The 25,262-nt window shown below is 35.8% G+C and overlaps 1 protein-coding gene across 7 annotated transcripts in view; it reads left to right on the top strand.

Moving 5' to 3' along the window:
* Positions 1 to 24,023, top strand: part of CD47 (CD47 molecule) — a 46,851-nt gene extending 22,828 nt beyond the window's left edge. The window contains exons 4-11 of one of the 7 annotated variants that reach the window (XR_003908629.1): positions 10,108 to 10,215; positions 11,319 to 11,411; positions 12,420 to 12,512; positions 13,314 to 13,406; positions 15,963 to 16,009; positions 19,573 to 19,604; positions 21,237 to 21,261; positions 23,774 to 24,023. Coding sequence is in view for 4 of the 7 variants with exons in the window: in XM_029939252.1 (XP_029795112.1) it covers positions 10,108 to 10,215; positions 11,319 to 11,411; positions 12,420 to 12,512; positions 13,314 to 13,406; positions 19,573 to 19,604; positions 21,237 to 21,261; positions 21,857 to 21,889; positions 23,774 to 23,778 (482 nt within the window). In the remaining 3 variants the exon portion in view is untranslated. Of the gene's footprint in view, positions 1 to 10,107; positions 10,216 to 11,318; positions 11,412 to 12,419; positions 12,513 to 13,313; positions 13,407 to 15,962; positions 16,010 to 19,572; positions 19,605 to 21,236; positions 21,262 to 21,856; positions 21,890 to 23,773 lie in introns of those variants that run through there. The other 6 variants (XR_003908630.1, XM_029939252.1, XR_003908631.1 and 3 more) reach the window with 6 other exon arrangements.
* The last annotated feature ends 1,239 nt before the right edge of the window (positions 24,024 to 25,262 follow it).

The following is a 25,262-nucleotide window of genomic DNA, read 5'->3' as shown; positions in this document are numbered from 1 at the left end:
TTTTAATTTTCATTTTTGTGTTATGTTGAATGCTCTTTTTTTATATTTATTCCTCTAATCCTATTTTAAAGAACATGCTTATGCATCTAAGAAAATATTTTGATGGCAACTTTTTATTTAGGCTCTTGTTAGAACAAGTATATGTGGGGGGTGTGTGTGTGTGTGTGGAGGAGGAGGACCTATCTGCTTGATACACTCAGTCTGGACTCACATTTAAAGTTGTTTATGATAAGAATACCTGAATATTTGTGGAACTCTTATACTCTGTGTGATAGTTGCTGCAGAGCATATGTGTAATCACATTTTCATCTCGCAGGAACTCTATGGGGGTAGGTACCATTGTTCTTCCCGTTTTGTAGGAAAAAACTGAGGTGCAGGTAGGTCAGGCAGTTGGCCACCACCCCCGGCTGTTCTCGGGAAGTACAGGGATTTGAACCACTGCTATTTACCACTGCACTACACTGCCTCTGAGACTTGACCTTATTTTGAGAACTCTTTTATCCATGAAGAGTGAACATATATGTGGGTACACATACTGAGTAGATGAAACTATTACTGACAGAGCAGAATGTAGACCTACTTTGTTTTCATTTATTCAACAAATGTCTATTGACAGGGTACCTACTGATTGCTAGGCATGGGCTATAGGCTCGAGATGTAGAAGTGAAATGCATATTGCCCCTGGCTTTGTAGCACCCACATTTCAGTTGAGGAGACATGTAAGTGTGCATGTTCTGTGCCTTCTGTCACATTTTTGGAAGAGTTACTTTGGTACCCTTTCTATGAGACCTCCTATTTATGGCCTGGAGATTTCCACCAAGCAGGAGAGCCCCTCTGTTTCCCACTTGCCACTTGGCTATGTTTTTTGGAGTGTGGTATGGTGTAGCCCCTGAAGTATTAATAGTAACTCAGACCCATGACTTTCACTTTCTAGATTGCTAGTTCTCCTTAGCTGTTTCAGATTACCATTTATAGTCTGTATTTGACCACAAGAGGTTTTCTTTAGTGGTTTTTCTAGTTCTGCATGTCAGTCTTTTGGTAGTCCAAGATTAAACTTGGACTTCCCATAGGCTAAACATGTAGTAAAGAACAGGTTATGCCTTCATTTTTAGGAGAAAGAATTACTTTCTACCAGAAATGTATCTTGAGCTGTATCTCAAGATGCCATTGATCCTACTGAAGAAGAAGCCTGAGAAGATTTTGAAACTGCTGAAGCCAAGCCAGTACTTGGTGAGCCCTAGACCATGTTTTGAAGACAAAGGTTTCTCATAGGGAAATGTTCCTAGATACCTTTGCTTTTATCTTTAACTCATAAACTTTTAAGCAGAATCTTAATGCTTAGCAAGCTCAGAGATTACTAGAATCAAACACTGAGTCTCAATCAAAGTCACAAATCTTTAGTAGTAGTACAATTCAGGCCCTTTTTTTCCCCCTAAAAACTATACCAACTCATAGTTTCTTACTTCAATGACAATTAAGTTACTAGCTTGATTTCCAGAGTTCTTCCTCAGTATACCAGGTAACTTCTATCATTTAGGTATTTCGTACGCGATTTCAAGTATGAAACATCAAAAACACTGAAAATTAAAGTGTTTTGTCAAGAGGAGTTGGAACAGTGCTTGCCTCCTTCTTACAGAATTTTGAATACAGAGCAGGCATCTTTTTTATGCCTCAGTGAATTGTCATATTCCTTTTTAAGTTGGGATCAGCTTCCAATATTTCATCCTATGCATTCACAAGGTTATATAATATCTCCCACAATTTCTTTTACGTGAAGTTTTTTGCCAGCATCACTACTCCTAGAACATGTGCATTCCTTTCGTCACAACCTACTCACTGTCCCCATTTATGCCAATAAGTTCACTTTGAGTTTCTCTGACTGTATATCTAGAGTCTCTTGAATGGCAGTAGTTGATGACATTCCCTCAGCCAGCTATTTCTTCTATGATGCCATTTACGTTTTATTTGAATTTCACTTCCAACATTATCACTTTATATTTCTTTACCTTTTAATCTTTGTTGCTATGTTTCCTCCTTTGATAATCCATCACAAAATAGCACACTGATTTGTTATCAGGACACAAAGAAGTTACACAACACATGCTTTGCTGTCTGCATGAACTGAATAAGAGTTGTTCAGTGAGCAGTCACCAACAGTCTTCGAAGAAGTGACATTATTGGTCATTGATTATGATACACATCTGATATTAACAGGGTGATTTGTTTACTGAAGAGATAGCTGTGAAATTTGCACTTCATGCAAGTACTCAGTTAATTTATTGTGGTATTACAGTAACTGAGATTCCTACTGCAACTTGGAGGGCATTTGTGTTACTTAACTAAACCATAGTAACTGAAATTCATGTATATTGAAACTGAGCCAAGCGAGGACCACTGTAATTTATTTCAAATTCAGGCATTCTGGGCATATGTCATGTCCTTTTCTAACTTTCTAGTCCTTGCTCAAAGTTACTCCACAAAAATTTTGGTTACTGCTCAGAGGTATTTTGTTATATGTTCCTGTAGAAGTCATTGTTGGGAAATTCAAGGAAAAAAATTATCACAACAGCTTTGAAATACTAAGACCTTGAATCCAATTTTTAGAACTATTTTATTGATACTGAAAGTAGTTAGACCATGAGCACGCATAAAAAGAATGTAATGGGACAAGGAATTTCTTTATGGATCAGAAAAATCATTCTGAAGAAGTAGGGATATATACTAACTTGCACCAGGAAATTTCTATCCAATATCATCACAATGAATATTATTAGAGAATCATTCTGTGCCCTTGTTGATATTAATAGGACTTTGTTATTAAGTTTCCTGTGAATTTCATTCAATAATCTTGGGCTTTTAGTAATTTCCCTTGGTCCTCTCCACGTAATTATCACACTGTGTTATTAAATGTTTTTATTCCCTGGTTTTATTGTAGGAAGAACTGAACAAAACTATAGGTTGGCAGTGTACGCTTGTAGAAATGTAGTTGTTATTCCTTCAACTTTTTACAAATTCAAGCATCCCAGGTCCCAGCATATACTCTTAAGTTATGGCACAGCCATAAGATCAGGGAACATTTGGAAACAAGGAAAGGAAGTTAGTGTGTTGGACATCTTCTTTAATCTTCTGTATTCAATATACTTTCTGTACAATGCCTTGGCTTTTTTACTTCTGCGTCCTATAGACCAGGAATGTGATTTTTAGTCAGTATTAAAAATGGTTTCATCAAAGCCAGTTGGATAGTGTATGGAGTTTATTGTAAAATACTTGATTTTTGGCAGGTAATTGGTTTATAATGGGCATTAATATTCTGTTTTCTCCAGCACCAGATCCACATGGCCTTCATTATTTTTTAATGAGTATGTTAAGTTTTGTAAAATAGTAATTTAATTAAATAATTAAAAATTTTGAAATTGTAATTTCATTTTCAAAGTGATCGGATGTTCTTTATCCTGCATCAAAGACAATATTGATTTGCAGCTTAACAGATACCAAAAAGATCTTATAATTACTCTCCTAGAGTCCTCAAAAAATAGTGAAATCAGACATGTCTCCCTTTATGATTTATTCTTAATCTGGTATGCATTATATCTCACTGGTTAACCTTCTTACCTGACCACTAACTCAGTGATCACTCAGTAAAGGAACATGTAAATGTCATGCCTTTGAGCAGATACGGCATTCATAGATTTGTGGGTTTGTTGTTTGGGTAGACTGAGAGCTGTGTGGATCTGTGCGGGCGTATTGAATCCTATCTTTGGAATAATTAAAAAACATTAAAAAAATTAAAAAGTATGATTACAACCTAGAATAGGTAGGGAGTTAAAAAATCTTCAGTTGCCTGTGTTGTATCGTAACATCTTAACCATAGATTATAATGGAATCCTAAGTCATAATACCTTATACATAGATTTTGTTATGGTCATTTAGGAGTTTAGGTAGTTTTTATTTGATCTCCGAGTTGATCTGGTAGTTTCACCAGATTTTATCAACCACAACCTGCATATTTTCTAGTATGTCCTTTCTGTTAGTCACAAGAAGACAATAAAACCTAAGTGAAGCGTCTATTCATGACATTAACTGTTGCTTCAGGTGCTTAGAGGGACATGTCATTTTTTATTCACATTTGAATTTGAAGATTAAATATATAAAGGGGCTTTCTTAGGCTAGAGGAGACCCACACCATCAGTCACTCTTCCCTTACCCCCATCACACACATACAGGGGTGCGTGCATGTGTGTGCACGCACACACACACTCTAGAATGTAAGGGCTTTGAGGCAGAAGTATTTGGGTTTTTTTGTTCAGTGCCAGCAGTCAGAATAGTAATTATTACATGGTAAGTGCACAATCAATTATTGTTTCATAATCTTCTACTTATACCTTGATTTAGTTGATACGATTTGAGCTAATAAAAGGGCCTGCTACGGAGAAGGACAGATACCATATGTTTGCACTCATAGGTCTAACAGGAGAACAGGAGAAACCTAATGGAGGACCAGGGGGAGGGGAAGAGGGAAAGAGTGTTGGGGAGAGAGAGGGACACAAAACTTGAGAGACTATTGAATACTGAAAATGAACTGAGGGTTGAAGGGGAAGGGGGAGGAGGGAAAAGAGGCAGTGGTGATGGAGGAGGGCACTTGTGGGGAAGAGCACTGGGTATTGTATAGAAACCAATTTGACAATAAACTATTTTAAAAAAATAATAAATAAAATAAAAGGGCTGCTACATTGTAGGTACATAGTATATATTTCTTAAACAAACAAATTAATCAGCCTAGCTCATTTCTGTGAAGTAGCTAGCTATATTTAATTATTTTACAGAAGATGTAAAAGGAGAAAATCTTAGAATTCCTAATTTGTTGTCAAAATATGATAGTTTCCCCCATATATTTGATATTCCTTTGTCAGGCAGCATTAGGGGTATAAGTTTTTGTTAAAAATAATAAATACAACACCAAATGCTTATGAGGATGTAGAGCAGCAAGAACTCTGATCATTGCTGATGGGAATGCAAAATGGTATAGTATTGGAGGACAGTTTGGCAGTTTCTTTAAAAACCAAACATATTCTCTCTGTATAACCTGGCAGTTGTGCTCCTTGGTATTTATCTAAGTGGAGTTGAAAACTTACGTTCACACAGAAACTGGCAACCAGATATTTGTAGCAGCTTCACTGCTGTATAGCAGGTGAATGGGTAAACTGTGGTACACCCATACATGGAATATTATTCAGCAATAAAAAGAAATGAGCTATTAAGCCATGAAAAGACATGGAAGAAACTTAAATACATATTACTAAGTGAAAGAAGTCAATCTGAATAGGCTATATACTTTATGATTCCAATTATAAGACACTCAGAAAGAGCCAAAACTGTGGATATAATAAAAAGATGAGTGATTGCCAGGGAAGGGGTAGGGGTGGAGGAGAAATACACAGGCAGAGCCCAGAGGATTTTTAGGGCAGTGAAATTATTCTGTATGATACAGTGATGGATGGGTGTCTTTGTACATTTGCACAAACGCAACAGCATACAACAGAAGTGAACCCCTAAGGTAAACCAGGGACTTTGGATGATTATGATGTGTCAACATAGGTTTATCCTTTGTAGAAAATGTACCATTTTGATGAGTAATTGTTAATGGGGAAGGACACTCGTTTGGGGATAGAGGATATATGGGAATTTTCTGTACCTCCCTCTCATTTTGTTGTAAACTTAAAATTATACTAAAAAAAATAAAGTCTTAAAAAAAACCTAAGGGGTATTATTTTTTTTATTGATTTCAGTATTTTTAGCTGAGGAGAATCTTTTAACACATGCTGATTTTTAAAATTACATAGATTGTGTTGGTAAACAACCAGGAAGTTTGATAAGAACCTGCAGTTAAGGGCAGAAGAATGAATCTGGACCACTTCCTCACACCATACACAAAAAATAAATTCAAAATGGATGAAAGACCTAAGTGTGAGCCAGGAAACTATCAAAATCCTAAAGGAGAAAACAGGCAGCAACCTCTTTGATCTTGGCCATCGCAGCTTCTTACTAGACACATCTTTGGAGGCAAGAGAAACAAAAGCAAACATGAATTGTTGAGACTTTATCAAAATGAAAAGTTTCTGCACAGCAAAGGAAACAGCAAAACTCGAAGGCAGTCTGTGGAATGGGAGAAGATATTTGCAAACAACATACCTAATAAAGGGTTAGTATCCAAAATTTATAAAGAATTTATCCAACTAAACACTCAAAAAACAAATTATCCAGTTAAGAAATGGGCAAAAGACATCAAAAGACATTTTTCCAAAGAAGACATCCAGGTGGCTTACAGGCACAGTGCTCAACATCACTCATCATCAGGGAAATACAAATCAAAACCACAATGAGATACCACCTCACACCTGTCAGAATGGCTAAATTTAGCACATGAAACAACAGACGTTTACAAGGATGCAGAGAAAGCAGAGCCCTCTTACATTGCTGGTGGGAATGCAAACTGTGTAGCCACTTTGGAAACAGTGTGGAGGGTCCTCAGAAAGTTAAAGATAGAACTACCCTACAACCCAGCAATTGCCCTATTAGGTATTTAACCAAAGGATACAAAAATATAGATTCAGAGGGACCTGCACCCCAGTGTTTATAGAAGCATTATCAACAGTAGCCAAACTATGGAAAGACCCCAAATGTCCATTGACCAAATGAATGGATAAAGAAGATGGGGTGTGTGTGTGTGTGTGTGTGTGTGTGTGTGTGTGTGTATTATTCAGCCATCAAAAAGAATGAAATCTTGCCATTTACAAGGATGTGGATGGGGCTAGAGTGTATTATGCTAAGTGAAACTCATCAGTCAGAGAAAGACATACCATATGATTTTACTCATATGTGGAATTTAAAAAACAAAACATGAACATATGGGAAGAAAAAAAAAGAGAGAAGCAACCCATAAGTAACTCTTAACTATAGAGAACAAACTTGAGGATTGATGGAGGGAGGTGGGCAGGGGTATGGGCAAGGGGGCATTAAGGAGGGCATTTGTGATGAGGGGGCAAGGGGGCATTAAGGAGGGCATTTGTGATGAGCACTAGGTGTTATATGTAAGTGGTGAATCACTAAATTCTACTCTTGAAATCAATATTTACACTCTATGCTAATTAGAATTTAAATAAAAATTTGAAACAAAATTTTCAGAATATTAAAAGAAAGTCCATTGGATTTGAATTACAAAAAAAGGCACATATTATTTTTATCTTCATGCTAAGTGGGAATTTACTTGAATTTATTTGTTACACTTAAAGTTTTGATAGATTTGATAAATAAGAGTAATTATACTTAGTAAAGGACTAGAAAAAAATCACCAATAAAAGATCCTTGAGATTATTGGGTTCTCTGACATCTATATCAGAGTCCTGACCTTTTAGCTACACTGAAAAATTTGACAGCTGACTTAGCAACAAGGTACTTTCTCCCTACTTACTGTAGGACCTGCATAGGTACCATCATGAGCAACAAAATGAGTCAAAAGAATTTCTTTTTATAGGTTCACTAAAGATATGTAGAGATGAACTCTTTCATTGCCTGTAGTTACATAAGTAGGCTGTACTAATATATTAGCTAGAAAAAATGACTGCTTAATTTTAGGAAGAGGATAGTATCCTTGAAAATAAGTAGTAGTTGAACTAATTGACAGGAACAACTATCTTGAACATGTAGTGTATATATGCAAAGGTTTGAAAAGTGGTGGTTTATTTTTGTGACTATTGTTGGAATTATTTTTCTCATAAAGCTCTTCTGAGTCTGAAAAGGTGGAATTTTATATGAGGTTCACACTCTTATATTTGTTAAGAAGGATATGTCTGCCTCTTTGCATGAACTTGTAATGTACGCTAAGGTGAATTCTTGCTACTTGATCTTAGTAGCTCTTTTATGTGTTGAATTAAACCTGACAGAGCCTTTTTATTATAAATGTTTGGTTGATTGTGAGGTACATTTGAAACACAGCTTCTGTTTTATAACCCTTTTGCAGAACTTTCAGGTTCTATTTAGATAACAGTATGCATCAGATGAAATCAGAAATATGACATGTCTAGAGAAAGTTTATTTTTTTAAACTATATTTGTGCCTTTTGTGACCTATACGTAGAATTTAATCCTAAATAGTGTTTGAGCCTAGAAAATAGGGAAGATGTGGAAATTGGTGCCCTATAATAAGTCAAGAACGTGACTGAATCATAGTCATAGAAGTTTTAAGGCTGGATGAATCAAATGAAAATTTGGGGAAATTGCCATATTGATTCTCTTTTCTGATGAACGTGGATTTGATTACTCAGCTTCAGCACTGGTTATTGCTTAGCCTTCCATATTCCCCTGAAGAGAATAAAGTTGAGGTTACAATCTAAAGTATGATTACAGGGGTGCCAGGGTGGCTCAGTTGGTTAAGCGTCCAGCTTCGGCTCAGGTCATGATCTCATGATTAGTGAGTTCGAGCCCTGCGTCGGGCTCTGTGCTGACAGCTAGCTCAGAGCCTGGAGCCTGCTTCAGATTCTGTGTCTCCCTCTCTCTCTGACCCTCCCCTGCTTGTGCTGTCTCTCTCTGTCTCTCAAAAATAAATAAAAAGCATTTAAAAAATTAAAAAGTATGATTACAACCTAGAATAGGTAGGGAGTTAAAAAATCTTCAGGTGCCTGTGTTGTATCTTAACATCTTAACCATAGATTATAATGGAATCCTAAATCAATACCTTATACATAGATTTTGTTATGGTCATTTAGGAGTTTATTTCATGTTTTTAATTCTATTTTATCAGTTTGTCATGTTAGCTGAAGCAGATTAAAAGCTAAATATAACATTTAAAAAATCTCCTCAGTTCATTCATCCATTGATGAGAGGCATGGAAAATATTGTTTGTGTAAAAACAGCAGAATTTCTATCATACAGTCTGCTACTCAGTCTCCTTTTAGGTTACTTTAACAACTTTCTTGGTGAAAAAAATTAACTTTAATATTAACCAAAACAAAACCCAAAAGGTGAATATATAGCAAAAGAAATACAGTAACTCTAAAAAACATGGGTTTGAAGTCTGTGGGTCCACTTACACTGTGGTTCCTTATGAGTTTCTTAATATTTCCTTTTCTGTAGCTTACTTTCTTATAAAAATTCAGGATATGATACATTTAACAAACAAAATATGTTTTAATTGACTGTGTTACTGGTGAAGGCTTCTATTCAACAGTAGGCTACTAGTGGTGAAGTTTTGGGGGAGTCAGAAGTTTTAGACTCGGATTTTGGACTGCACAGGGTGTTGTTTCAGGGGGCAACTCTAATATCTTTAGGCTTCTCCATTACATTCTTTCAGGGAAAGTATTAGATACTTGACAGTAGAGCTAGGACCAACAACAGGAACACATATGATGAGTGCTATTGAGTATTCACAGTTTATTTTTATGCAGTTATTTTAATTGAACAAGGTAAGCATGTTTTTACCCTCAGGACACCAAGAGAGTCTGATTTGTCTAGTGTTTATTCCACTTTTTCAAAACAAAATATCTAGAATTCCAAATGCTTTCCTAATTTTATATAAGATGGAATAAAGTTCTCTTTTTCTCAGTATTTTGCTAAATAGCAGTTATTTCTCATGAGGGTCATGTACATCAGTTGTAAACCCGAGGCAGTTTTGTTCCTCAGGGGCCATTTGACAATGTCTGGAGACATTCCTGATTGACACAGCTGGGGGGCTGTTGATGGCGTGTAGTGTGTAGAAGCCAGGGATACTACTAAACATTGCATAATGCACGGAACAGCTCCCCCCACAAAGAGCTATCTGGCCCAAAATATTAATAAGGCCTTAGAAAGCCTGATGCATATAACTTCATTCTTTAAAGATAGGGGAAAAAAGGATCACCTTTAAACTTAGTACTTATATTTATACTACTATGACGATTACTTAGATAACGACTTATGAAAAAGATTTGAGGTAGCTTCATATGATAGGAGGGAGTTGTGCCTCAAAGTTTATTCAGTTACAGTAAGTTACCAGTTTGTCTCTGCATTTCATATGTTACAGAAATGGCTTTACTTTTTGTTATTTTGTTCATGTAATTCTTTGTTTTTTTTTAAGCACATAAGTATAAATCCAGTCTTATGAAGGAGAAAACCATTCTTTTATTTGTTGGTGGACTAGTGCTCACTATAGCTGTCATTGTTGGAGCCATTCTTTTCGTCCCAGGTAAGATCCAGTTACACGAGGGAGGCAGGATTGATGGAGATGATGGCCCAGGGTGGGGGTGGCTGTTGTAACACATTATCTCAAAAGGGTGGAAATTTCCTCACAGTTCTGGAGGCCATAAAGCTGAACTAGAGATGTCCTCAGCGCCATGATCCCTTCTGACGCTTTTAGGGAGAACCCATCCTTTGCCTCTTCTAGCTTCTGATGTCTGCTGGCACTCTGTAACTCCTTGGCTTGTGGCACCATAATTTCAGTTTCTGCCTCCATGGTGTCTTTGTCAAATCTCCCCCTGCCTGTCTTACAGAGACACTTGTCATTATATTTAGGGCACACCTGGATAACCCAGGATAAACTCCTCCTTTCAGGATCCTTAACCGAATCATCGTTTGCTATATAATGTAATACTCTTTTGCCATAGAAGTTAATATTCACAGGTTCCAGGGATTTGGAGGTGCCTGAATCTTTAGGGCCATCATTCACCACACTGCAGAGGCAGACTTCATTTGCCAAGACCTGGAAGTGGCCATGAATGTGGGAAACCAGTCTGTCTGAAGCCACTTGCTTTTCGAAGACGAGAGTAGAATGGGGAAGAAAGGGTGTGCGGCACACAGAAAGACAGACTGGAGAGTTCTGTCATTGCTTTGGAGCTGGATACAGTACAGGTGTCCTGTTTAGGAACATAAATTTGGCAGTTCTGTTTACCTCTGGAGTTAGGACACAGGGAGGACGAGAAGAGTTCAGAAGATAATTTGAGAGAACAGCTGTTTTGACTTTGGGACAGATTGAACACAGCATGTCAAGGGACTAGTGAGAGGGACTCCCAAGTTTCTCACTGGAATTCTGTAATGTAGTTGAGGCAAAGCCAAGTCAAGGTTTTGACATGTTGAGACTTAGATGTTGATGTTTAGTGGATGTTTTAAGTTTGTTCTTAATAAACAAAATAGTCATTTATGTGAAGTTTTGGGAGAAATCTATCTTTAAACCTTTTCCAATTTGTAAGAGTAATATTGAGATTAATACACTTAGTAAGTTTGAGTACTTTAACTTCCTGTAAAGTAGGAAGTACATAGGATAATGTTTTCAATACTATTTTTTATTAACAGGTGAATATTCAACAAAGAATTCTTGTGGACTTGGTTTAATTGTAGTTCCTACAGTAATTTTAATATTACTTCAGTACTGTGTTTTTATGATAGGTAAGTGTATGTTACAGCATGATTTTGTCTACCTTTTTCTTTTTAAAAACATTTTTGATTAAAATATTTCTTGTATGATTTTCTTTTTTTTTACAATTTAATAAAAGCTTATATATTTTTAGTAACATATTCCCTGTGGATTAATTTTAAGGTTAGTTTATGTTTTCAGGGCATTCTATTATTTGGTAAGAAGTAATTCTCATATATATTTGATGCTAGGCAGTGGACTTTTTAAAATTATATAATTTCTTAATGATTATCTTCATATTTTTATTTTATTTTTTTCAAGTTACAAGTAGACATTAAACATGCCATTTCTCTTATTTTGCTAAGCCTCTCTTAAAGAATAGTTCTACAAATTAGGATTATTAATTATACATAGAAATATATCTTTTTTAGTTATTGGCAAATCTCAACATCGTAATTTTAAAAGATGATGCATATTTCCAAACTCTGGTATAATCTTAGTACATTTTTGGAGTCAATCACTGATATATTTTTGTTTTTATTACACTCTGTTTTTTCCTCTTTGCACATTTAACTCTTGGTCTTTGAGCTTATCTCTAGCTTGGTATACATTAGAAAATTATTAATTTGTTGTAAAATCATAGATGTAGACACACAAGTCAGAGGTTATGTTTACAATGGCATGTTCTGCATAATGGTTCTCTCTGCCAGAGCAATTTTATGTGCCTGTGGTGAAGTCACAAATAATAGCCATTCATACTGTAAAATGCACAAATGTGGTAAAAGCAGCATTGTTCTGAGGTTTGGGGTAAAAAACACCAGTCCAGCTCAGCTCACTGTGGAAATAAGACTGCTGAATGTGTGAGTCTGGAACAGACTACTTGTGTGAAAAGGCAAGATTTGGAACAGTGGGAAAGAATCTAACATCTCTTAAGGAAATCCAGTCAGTCTTTGGTCACCAAATATTATTTTTGATTGCACAAAATGCAAGTTGGTGTGATTGCTTCTTAAATGCTCTCAACTCCCTTTTTCTTCTTCCAGGTGTTTGGATGTCTTCCTTCACTATCGCCATATTGATCCTGCAGGTACTGGGCTATGTGCTCTCTGTGGTTGGACTGAGCCTCTGTGTCTCAGGTAAGGGTTACATTCTCCTCTCATCCCAGTTTGTCTTACTACAGATTTCTCTTGGACAGAACTCTGCTTCCTTCTCTTCTCTATCCATTCATCCATTCCCCTACTGAAGGACATGCTGCTGCTTTCAGTTTTTGATGATTAAGAATAAAGCTACTATAAATATCCATGTGTGTGTTTTTATGTGGACATAAGTTTTCAACTCCATTAAGTAAATATCAAGGAGTGTGACTGCTGGATTGTTAAGAACATATTTAGCTTGTAACAAATTGCCAACCTATCTTACAAAGTGGCTGTGCCGTTTTGCATTCCCATCAGCAATGAATGAGAGTTCCTGTTGTTCCACATCCTTGCCAGCATTTGGTGGTGTAGGCTTTGTGGGCTTTCTTTTTTTAACTCTAATTTCTTCCCCACTGAGAACAGTGCTTTCCATATTGCCATGAGAATATTGGCTGTATATGGCCTGTGGGCTGATTACGCTAGCAGCCAGACTGCTAAGCCTGTATTTGTGGGAGAATTTTTTAAATAACCAGGCTCCAATTGGTTGGAACTTAAGGCTTTACACACTATTTTCCATTAGTCTTGACGTGATAATGTACATGTTATGCAAACAAAATCGTTTTTTTTTAATAATTTGGAGGCATTTCATGGAGTTAATGATGAATATATGTAGGTAACTTTTGTTTCTTAATAATTAGAAAAAGAATTACTCTCCTTAAAATTTGAATTGTTATTGTTGGTTCTTTTTAAAAGTTCACTTATTTTGTGTAGATATATAATGTAAAATCTCACTTGTTTTTACAGAGTGCACCCCAGTGAACGGCCCTCTTCTGATTTCAGGTTTGGGTATTATAGCTCTAGCAGAATTACTTGGATTAGTTTATATGAAACTTGTTGGTAAGTCAATCTTATTTTTGTTAGCCTGTGCCAAGAAGTTCAAAGATATAATTTGGAAAATGCTTTTGATCAGCTCTTATAGTTTATGACTAAAGAAATTTATCAGTTTTTCCAAAAATGAGAAAATATCATGAATGCAGCTGTATTTTTTAAATAATAAAATTGGAATGATTTGGGGATAATGAAAGAGGGTAGAAGTAATGTGAATTAATGAAGTTTAGATTCTAAACTAGTTTTTTTTTTAAATGGCTTTATCTTTTAGAATGTATAGACGACTAAGCTAAAAGGAGAGAAGGTAGAGGATTCATTTTAAGAGGAAAAGATTTTTAATTGTCCTGTTGGTTCTGAGAGAGAGCTCTTTCACAGAGACCTAGCTGTTACTCGCTCTTCTTGCAGACTGTTAATAGACCGTGGCTCCATAAGTAGACAGGCCGAAATTCAAAACCTGTCACATTTGTTAAAAGAACAGTGTCTTCTGACTTTACTTGACTTTAAAAATATTTTTAGTTAAGAGACTCTTAAATATAGAGAACAAACTGAAGATTGCTGGAGGGAAGGGGGATGGCGGGGAATGAGCTAAATGAGTGATGGGTACCAAGAAGGGCACTTGTTGGGATGAGCACTGGGTGTTATATGTAAGTGATGAACCATTAAATTCTATGCCTGAAACTATCAGTATGCTATTAATGGATTTCAGTAAAATTAAAAATGAAATAAAATCTCCCATAACAACAACGAAACTAATATAATAAAAACATGGAGTTTTAAAATTTAGGGTTTTGCTACCTTTTTAAATATTTATTTACGTATTTATTTATTTTTAAAATCCAGTATACTTGACATACAGTGTTATGTTAGTTTCAGGTACGCAATATAGGGACTCAACAGTTCTGGGAGTTACTCAGTGCTCATCATGATGAATATGCTCTTTACTTCCCTTTACCTGTTTCTCCCATCCCCCACCCACCTCCCCTCTGGTAACCACCAGTTCTGTATAATTAAGAATCTTATTTTTTGTTGTCTCTTTTTTCCTTTGTTTTTGTTTCTTAAATTACACATATGAGTGAAATTGTATGGTATTTGTCTTTCTCTGACTTATTTCACTTAGCATTATACACACTAGATCCTTCCATGTTATTTCTTACTACTTTTAAAATAAATTGTTAGTAAGTGTGTAATTAGCTAATTTTTCTGAACTTCATATTTAATCTGCCAATTTTCAAATAACAGATTTCTATATAAGTTCTTGGTTTTTATATATAGAGGCAGATGCTTTTAACTAGTATGTTATCTTATTTAAGCTAAAAATGTTCCCTACAATTGGTTTACATTAGTATCCCTTTAAAAAAATTGTTTTTTTATCTAAGAGGTAAACCAAACTCTTAAATATTTGTCAAAATAATCAAAAGTTGCCAAAAACTGGAGTAAAAAGATATCAGTGTTCTGCTTAGGTGAACTTTACTGTGTTTGAAAAATTATATGAACCTTGAATTGTTGGTCAAATAATTTTCCATATGACTTACATAATATTGTCAAAGAAATTTTACCTTTGTTTTTGAACCTCAGCTTCTGCTGACTGATCATTGAGTTCAATTTTGTTACATATCCTGTCCCTATTTAGTTAATGCTTATTAGATAAACAAAATACTTAACTAAAATCTCCCTGTCTTTGGCTTATGTGTTCTCATAAGTCAGAGTTGTTTCCTCAGTGAAATTTTCTTAGTTCATGACTCACAAGTCCATAAAACACCATGAAGACTTCTCAGCACAATGGTAGCTATCATGAGCATCACATTATGAATGTTGATACATATTCTATTTTGGTTGAATATTCCAGTCCCCATTTCTGTGGTTATTGAAGTTGAAACTGCTAGTTATGTTGTCTTATGTGAGAACAGCATGTGACCTTCTGTATTCGTACATGATGTAGTATTAGGTGTCTTGATTGATAGCTCTTTGTTTTTTTTATTCCTCATTGTCTGGATCATGCTCCCTTTTTTTTTTTTTTAATGTTTGTTCATTATTCGAGAGAGGGGAGAGAGAGAGACAGAGAGAGAGGAAGACACAGAATCTGAGGCTGAGCTGTCCCCACAGAGCCCAATGCGGAGCTCAACCCCACGAACTGCAAGATCATGACCTCAGCTGAAGTCGGATGTTTAACTGAGCCACCCAGGCACCCCTGATTATCCTGCCTTTTATTGCTTTGCTCCCCAGGCCTTCCACGTCTTACAAAGAATGATGATCAGTAGAGTTGCCAGCAGGTCTGGAATGCTGACTCAGGTGGAAATAGGCATTATTAGCCACCCCTCCTTGGCCCTGTCTCTCCCTTCTCGAAAGCTTACATCCCAGAGAAGTTTGTGAAACCACTATAAGAACACACATACTGTTCTCATGTGAAACATCAAAGTGAAAGTGAAACCCTAAAAAAGTTCCCCTAATTTTTTCTTTATTGTAGTTTAACATATAAGTATTTGTATGTTAAGAATTTAGTCCAATTTTATTGACATTATGAGAATATACTAAATTAATTTTCCAAATCAACTTGTCTAATGCCAGAATTCAGAGGCACACCTTCGGTCAGTTGAAGGGCAAGAAGAGAAAAGGTACAAGAAAGTTGCTCTTTAGATAACGTGGTAAAATAGGAAAATTAATGTGTTTTCTTATATAATCTGAGTTTGTAAATATCAGTATATGTAACATTAAGGTTGCAAATTTTAGTATTTTTTATCAGGAGGCAAATATTCTTTCCAAAATAAATTTTACTCGTTGTGCTCTGTTTTGGAAAAGCTTAATGAATGTGTCTTGACTTAAATGCAATAAAATCCTCAGATTTTATTTTTGTTATTGTTAAAATCCAAACTATTTTTTTAAGAGTAAGTTAATGGCCCTGTGAGAATTTTGTTATTTTTATTATTTCCAAGTTTAAATTTGTAGCCTTAATTGTTACTTTAGAAGTAAGATTTTAACTTTCACTTTTTATGGTCTCTTTAAACTGTGTTGGATTTTTTTCACACTGGATTTATTTATTTTACAAAATGAAATTGGGGCTGGAAACAATAACAATGTAAGATCATATAGAAAATTAAATAGAACTAACTAAACTCACTAGAGTTAGGCTTATTGTTTATATGGGGCATTTATACCCATTATTATAAGAGTCAGTACTTGTTCATTTTGTTTTCCTTTTTTTAAGCCATTATCAGTTCAGTATAAAGGCATATAATTATGTTTATTATAAATCAACCTACTAGTAATCAGAAACCAGATTTATTACAACATATCACTTGTTTTAGAATGACATGGAATGAATATATATATATAATTATATATATTATAGCTCTAAAATATATATAATATATATATTCATGATATATATTAGTGATATTTTATAGCTTTAGTTTTATAGTTTTATAATTACATGCAATGAATATATATCATATATCATGTATATATATCATATATATAAATGATATTTTATAGCTTTAGTTTTATTGTTTTATAATTACATGCAATGAATATATATCATATATCATGTATATATATCATATATATAAATGATATTTTATAGCTTTAGTTTTATTGTTTTAGAATGACATGGAATGAATATATATATTATATAAGTGCTATATATATATTAGTGATATTTTGGAGCTCAGTGTTAGGATGTTAGGGAGAGAAGGGTCTGCTATCAGTAGGAAAAATATTTCTGAAACCTAAAAACCTAGAAATATATTTATGTCATGTGATCATGTTCCAGGGAGAGAAGAACAAATCAGGAAGAAACTTTGCAAGGGAATGCATATGCAATCCTTAAAGCTTGTGGTTTAAAAATAAATATGTGTATTTAAACTACATCTATATATGACTTCACACACACATACACATGCACACATATATCTGTTTGTATGTATATAGTGCCTTAGCCTGGTAACAGCAGATGAACCACAGTCATTTTGTCAACTTGGCATATGTGTGTGGGGGAGGATTAACTCAAGTGAAGTTAACTTTTGCACTTTTGGGTTTTATACTATTATTAGGGGGAACACAACTGACTGGTATCCCCACTCATAATGTAGCCAAAATAGATGTTCCTTGGACCTAAGAATTGGAACTCAGAAATTATTCTTTACACATTATTAAAATAGAAAAGGAGTTACATGGAAGGTGTTTTTTTTAATGTTTGTTTATTTTTGAGAGACAGAGCACTTGCAAAGGAAGAGTCAGAGAGAAAGGGAGACACAGGATCCGAAACAGGCCCCAGGCTCTGTCAGCGCAGAGCCTGATGCAGGGCTCAAACTCACAAACCGCGACATCATGACCTGAGCCGAAGTTGGAGGCTCAACCGACTGAGCCACCCAGGCGCCCCTACTTGGAAGTTCTTAATGTTAATTCTGATAAATAAATTTATGATCTCAAAATTATAGCTCTAAAAGCTTACCTCTGATCCTTAACGCTACCAGTCAGAAATTTGCACAGCTGTTCAGTTTTCTTTTTTTGGATACAAAGTAGAGGTATAGTTTAGTTGAAGTAATTTGTATATATATGTAACTACTGAGATGATCCCTAATGAAGTTTTGTAATTATGCTTGGCTTCTTTTGAGAGGCTGCTAAATGTGATTCACACATATTCCCAACCGACTTCACTCCATAGTACTTTAACAAGTGGTTTCCTTGTTTGGCTGCAAGGACCACGCCACTCCCCACGTGTGTCCTGTAAAACAGATTTACTTTAAAGCCACACAGGCCACTAACAGAGATGGGGATCTCCTGAGAGCTGAGATACACCTAGACCTCACAAGGGCTGGGACAGTAAACAGTTTAGGAATTAGAAGTTCCTGATGAATCTCTGAGAACCAAGTCATCGTGTTACCATCTGAGTAACAAGAGCTAGTGACCATCTGCAGATTATACCGAGTTCCTCTGCTTCTTTCCCTACGAGCTCATCCTCCCCTTTATGGTTCATCTTAGACTTTGTTCTTGTCTTCTCACTGGTAGTTTTTTTTATGTTTGTCTCTAATCTTTGAGCTTCTCTCCCAGCTTGTTTTCTGTCTCCTTTTCACCTTCTTTCAATCACCAACTTTCTGGTCTACTTTGTTTGTCCTCTTCAGGTTCCAGTGGGAGAGAGAAACTTTTCAGGCTAGTTAGTTACCATGGTCTCTGTTTGAGAGAGCCTGTCAGCTTCTGGCTGGTTTCTACACTGGCTGCTCTTGCATGGGTCTCACTCCCACTGCCCATCAGCTTTGGAAGCTTGGTAGGGGTGGGTGTGGAGGAGGAATGGTAGTAAGTAAAGAGCACGGAACGCTAGAGCAGTTCTGGGGGCTTGCCTCAGTGGCTCATGAGCAAATCCAGCTTTCCGTCCGGCCCACTGGACAGCGTAACTGACTGTCCCGTAGCATCACCCTCCCACCACCCTGCCCACAGGATGTTCCTGGTTAATGCTTTTATATATGTAGGACTCATTCTGATTTAGGACTGGCTTCAGCTGTTTGAGACTGTCTCACTTGGCTTTTGTAGGAAAGTTCTTTTTCCCTATGCAATCGAAGTAAATGTTTTTGCCTTTGTCTCTTTCTCCATGTCCTGTGTTCCTTCATATTCAATAACCAGTCCATTCAGAAGCAGTGCAAAGGGTAACTTGGAAAACTGAGAAAGAATACATGGAGAAGAGGTTGATTGTGGCTAAAACTAACTGCTTGGAGAATTCATTAAAGTCCAAGGGATCTGAATTTTTTTTTTTTCAGTTTGTTAGCTATTGGGAGCTTTGAAAAGTGGAAAGATGGAAGCAGAAGAGAAGACTGGAGCACAAGGAATGAGGACAGTGAGCCAAGGGCAGGCAGTGGCTAAGGGCAGGCAGTGGTGAAGACTGGTCATTGCCACCTTCTGTCCACATTCGGTCTAGGATGAGTGAGCAGGTGTATAGAGTCCACAGTGAGGGTGAAGAGATGATAACATTTTTCACCAAGAAGTATAACAAATGGCTAATTTAGGGGAAATATAGCATGGACAAATGAGAGAATATATTTGTTTATTATTTGATGTAGGTGGATCATTTGATCATTATATTCTATCAGTGCATAAAATCATTAAAATTAATCATTAACAATCATTGATTAAACATTATATTACCTTAATTTATTAAATTTATTTTATCAATTTTGTATCATATTAGCTTCCAACCAGAAGACTATACAACCTCCTAGGGTAAGTTAAACTCTCTTAAATAAATTTGGAATGATCACTTGATGGTTTTGACTGAGAAATGGTAATTGAGATGTTGAAGCCTTTTGCTCTCTATTCAGTGTATATAACATCATATTAAGAGAATATTGAAGTCATTTCATGACTTTTGCATGAGTAGATCCAACTTTAAAACATGTTTGGTCATTTTAGTTGTAATAGGATAGAATCAGCAATTCCTTAACATTGTGCTGATTTCTCAATCAAGTGACTTCTCACTTTCTCAGAACTGGAAAGTTTCTGTGTAAGAATAATGGTTATTATCTCTGCTGAAAGAAGCTGATTCCAATATATTGCTCACCTGTTGGCTCCAGTTGATGTGTGTGTACAAAATGATACTTCAGGCTTTAAAACAAGAGAGAGAGATTTGTATGAAATTGATTTCATTAAAAATAATAATCTATGCAATAAATGTACATATTGCTGAATCATATCTGTTCTGAATTATTCATTTCCCTTCTTCCCTCATTTTATAAGCATTTTTCTTTCTCTAAACTGTACTATAGTTTACAATCTATCTTGGACACCTTAAAAACTAAGAAAATTCCAAGAAAAGGAACAAATTAGGAGATAAACCAAAATGGGTAAATGAGCAAGTGAAAAACAAACAAACAAAAAAACGTGTAGAGAATCATCATGTGACAGGCCCAAGAACTACTTTATGGAAAGAAGACCTGGAGAGGATTATGTTGTACTCTCATTCCAAGAAAGGAATAATGGTAGTTCTATCTGAAATGCCACAATTGAGACTCTTGTCTGTGGCAGGAAGTGGAGGTTACATATACCCCTGAGTCTGACAAGTCTCTGCAGACATGCCTGAAAGGCAAGGGAGGGCCTGTGGTGCGTCTTTCCATAGGACTTTATTCTAGAAAGATTGGGGCTGGGGCGCCTGGGTGGCTCAATCGGTTGAGCATCTGGCTTCAGCTCAGGTCATGATCTCGCAGTTCATGGGTTCGAGCCCCGCATTAGGCTCTGTGCTGACAGCTAGCTCAGAGCCTGGAGCCTGTCTTCAGATTCTGTATCTCCCTCTCTCTCTGACCCTCCCCTGCTCACGCTGTCTCTCTCTCAAAAATAAATAAAAACATTTAGAAAAAAAAAAACTAAAAAGATTGGGGCTGTAGCTACATTGGTCACCAACAGCCAGCAGTGTTTAAAGTGCCTCTGTTAGAGATAATCCAACCATTGGACCCTTAAATCTTGACACACTTTCTTTCCTTGTTACTGAGTTCAGTTTGCATGATTTGAAAATGATTGTATTTTTGTCTCCTCTCTTGTTTAACTGTATTATCTATTATTCTGTTGCTATTTATATTTGCATTTTTTTTGAGAAGTTTGAGTTTCTTGAACTGAAAGAGGCAGAGTGGGTGGGAAGTCCTGCATAGAAAAAAATATTAAAAGACTAATACAGTTATTATTAAACTATTAGGTAAACTTGGCAAGCTTTATTTCCTTAACTTTTATTTCCTTGCTTCGTTTTTTGACTGTAGGATTCACTCTTTACTATAGAGTTTAAATGTTAGCATATATAAATTTTAAGTATAAAAGAACATGAAATAAATTCTATTTTTACATAAATATATTTTAAATATTTTCCAGAAAGCTGTAGAGGAACCCCTTAATGGTATGTGGTTATTACAAACTTGTATATTCTTCTTGATCCATTACCAGATGATAATTTGAACTGGCCCCCAAAGCAGTTCAAATGCTCTTCTATGCCTGGGAGAAAAAGTCTCATTTTTTTCTTGCCTGACCTCTCTTATCTTGATTATTCATGATAATTAAGAGTATTACTATTGTAATGTTCTTACCTCTGAGAAGAACGCACACTGCTCAGTATCTCTCCAGTCCTTGCTTGCTCTGGCCAAGCAATATTTGGGCAAGAGGACCATTGCCTGTTATTAGCCAATAGAGAAGAATCTCAATTAATCTTAATTTATGATTTATAAACTTCAGATACAGACTGTCATCACATAGTGAGAGCCAAGCATCTCACTGTCCTTCTTCCTAAACCTAGATCTATGTTCCCAACTGACTTTGTTTCCTTTGAGAGTGGATATGAGCCACAGACAGGCTTTTGTAATAAAGTAATAGACTTAGAATTAATTTGTCTTTATAGCTGTGGAATAGTTAGCATGATATTACTGCATTTTATTTATTTAGAAATGATTTCTAATTATTTAACCTTACTAACTGCTTGGCTTGTTACTAATTCTTAGCATTTAAAGAATCAAAAGGAATGATGAATGATGGTAAGTATTAAATGCACCTGCGATTATAGATTGATTAAAATACGAAAATTGAAAAGAAATGAAAGGACTTCTTGAAAGTATCCTTTTTTACATATAAAAGGGACACTGTCAAATCATAAAGGTCTGCGTTTCTTGATTTATAAAACTTAAAGCTTCTCTTAAAAGTTGCAAAATAAGTGATATAAAAGCTGTAGGGTGTCACTAATCAGACCCTTCCATCTTAATGCTCCTAGCAAAGAGAAATTACTGCTTTTTTTAAAACATTTTTCAGTTACAGTATCTGGTCATAGTAACTTTTAAAAATGCTTTATAGAAGACACACAGATAGATAATCTGGCACAAATCTTTATCATCTTGACAGAGTTTCTTTTGTACTTGTGTTGGCGATTTGTTGCATTTAATTCATGGGGACTTAATATCTCTGCTTTTCCAAACAGGGACTCAGTTGTAACCTTTTGAAAAAGGATTTAAAAAGAGAGAGAAATGTTTAGTCACTCAAGCTTTTGCTTCTTGTTTTGGAACTTTGGGCTAATAACTTCTGATTTTTATTGAATATTTCAAACACATTTGCTAGTATTTAAAAATAAGTAATTGGAGATACTGAATGCTCTGCCTATTCATTTTGATTTTGCTTGAAGATGCTGTAGTATTTCAATTCTGTTAACATTTTAATAATTACATGTTTTTATATTATCAAACACTTCATACCTTTGATATTTACAGTCATTCCTTGATCATGTATATAGTTTGCTGTTTTACGGCTTTAACCTCCCCTCTATGGCAAAGTGTAGGATTTAACACGAGGCTATATTCCCATGAGTGCAATTAATTTTTGCATCAGATTAAAAACAGACCAATTGTGTATTGGTGGATAAGGCTTAAAACAATGTTTAGGCTGTGTTCAACAAAGAATCACAGAATGATTCCACTTTTGTAGGTTTTGTGTCATAGCCACAGCCTTTACTACAAAAATGTATGTTTTATTTATCAACCACCACCTTCATATATATATATATATATATATTTCCTATATATATAGTAGTTAGTAGGAATAAACTAAATGACATTCAAAAAAAAAAAAAAGAACTGGTGCCTGGCATTGTGGCATGGTTTGTCCATGTTTACATTCTCATGTTTTTTTAATTTCTTTGCTCTTTTCCTACTGCCGTGTGAGTCTTCTGTAGTTGTATGAAGAAATGAAACTCTTTTTCTCTGTTTTCAGAAAACTAGTATAAGAAACTCAAGTGCCTCTTCCTTTACTGATTTCATTTGACTTTTTTTGGAACCACCATATCAGTAGATACAGCAGTTTTTGTGTGTTCATAACACACAAATTTTATGATGATCTTTGAAATTCCCTTAATTTTGCTAATATTAGCTGTTTGGAATTTGTTTGTTTTTTTTTTTAAACCTGTCTTTCTAGTAGGCTCCATGCCCTCACAGTGTGTCTTGCCTTGTCAGTTTCAAACTGTCCTGAGGACCACAATCCCATTTTCTCTTGCACTTGCACCTACTCGCATGTTTATTTCACTTACATCCAATGAATGATGTAGGTCTAAAGTGAATGTGATAGAATATTATTCAATCTTTTTACTTTGAAAAACAAACATCCCTAGGCTTCTCAGCCAGTCCAGCAAATTGAGATTATCAGCACTTGTTGATTTTTATTTTCACTTGGCATTGACCTTTTACTACAACTAAAAACACTAGTGGTTTACTCAGTTTACATCTGTGACCTTTGCAAATCTAAGATTAAATACTTTTAAAAATTTTTTCAGATACTGTATATCTGAAAAAATTCTAGTTTTTAAAGAGTCATCAACTTGTTAGTCAATAGAAAATAGACATGAGTAACGATTATATGTTCATTTTTCAATTTTCCAGAGTAACTGAAGTGAAGTGATGGACTCTGATTTGGAACGTAGTAAGACTTGAGAGGAATACAGTTGTGTTTCAGCACCATGGCCTTGATTCACTGTTCAGGAGAAGAAAACGAGAAAAATAACTGGTTCTCATCTGTGGGAGAAAGTAAATCATTGATCCTTAAATGATTGTTACAGTTAAATTTTTATTCAAAGCATTTGTAATTTAGTTAATAAAAGAATTATTATCTGTGTTGTGTGCCCAATTGAGATCCAGTTTTTTTGTTGTTATTTTTATTCAGTAAAGGGCAAGAGTAGAGTGGCTAATTTCCAAGAATGATGCCTTTCAGATCCTAGGGCCTCTCAACTGTAGTTCACCAGTTTGAATTGGTTTGAGGTGAGAATCACCTGCCACTAACCTGGTGGTCTCCCAGAGAGACCCGTGAGGAGTGGTGGCGTCCACAGAACCTTAGCAAACTCGGGTTTCACGGCCGCTTTGCCAGTCTACGGCTGGTGTTAGCCGACTGAAGTTTCTGGCACTTCTTGGGTCAAGGGAATAGCAAATTTAAGTACAGACAGGAGTTTGGTTGGGAACATCTTGAATGCCGCCTACATGTGATGTGACCGGCGGGAGACCGTGGTCTTCATTCTTGGGGGTTGCCATTCACACGTTCTTACTTCAGCATACTGTGTGATAACTCCTTTCCAGACTTAGGATAATTTTATTGATGGACGTGTTTTTCTTTTATTCACACAATTTTTTAAACCCTGTCTTGTCCTCCTGTTATTTGCTTCTGCTGTACAAGATATAGCACCTTTTCTCCTCTTTGAACATGGTCCCGTGACACGGTAGCATCATTGCAGAAAGGAGCCAGACTTATTCTCAGAGAACTATGTTCACACTTTTCAGCAAAAATAGTGATGGTTGTAACATATGTATTTCCTTCCTCGGATTTGAAGGCACAATCTACAATGTTTCTTCACTTCTTTTCTGATCTGGGGCATGAAAAACCAAGATTGAGATTTGAACTGTGAGTCTCCTGCATGGCAATATAACGTGTGTCACCGTCAGGCCAACAAGCCAGCCCTTGGAAGGGTGGTTTTGTTACTGTTGTGTCTGTGTTGCATGATAAACATCATCATTTCCCTCCTGTAGTCCTGCCTCCGGAAGCCCCTTATGCTAAGATTGGAAAGTAAAACAAAATCCCCATGTTTCCTACCCCCGTTAGAAGAAAACTAACATTCTGACAGTTGTGATCACCTGGAGTACTCTTAGCTTATTAGCACTCGTTTCCCTCCTTTGTGCGTGCGTGTGTGTGTGTGTGTGTGTGTGTGTGTGTGACCCGTGCATCTTCTGTGTGGACAACAGTGGGTACCTACAGGAGAGCAAATGTTAACTTCATGCTCTTAGTAAAAACATTTAAAAAGCTCTTTATTGGATGGAATTATATTTGATGCAAATATTTGATCACTTAACACTTCAAAAACTTCTAGGTAATCCTCCAAGCTTT

Source organism: Suricata suricatta, chromosome 5, assembly GCF_006229205.1.
Source record: "Suricata suricatta isolate VVHF042 chromosome 5, meerkat_22Aug2017_6uvM2_HiC, whole genome shotgun sequence".
NCBI lineage: Eukaryota > Metazoa > Chordata > Mammalia > Carnivora > Herpestidae > Suricata > Suricata suricatta.
The sequence above is the reverse complement of the archived record's forward strand: the minus strand, read 5'-3'. Positions and strand labels throughout refer to the sequence as shown.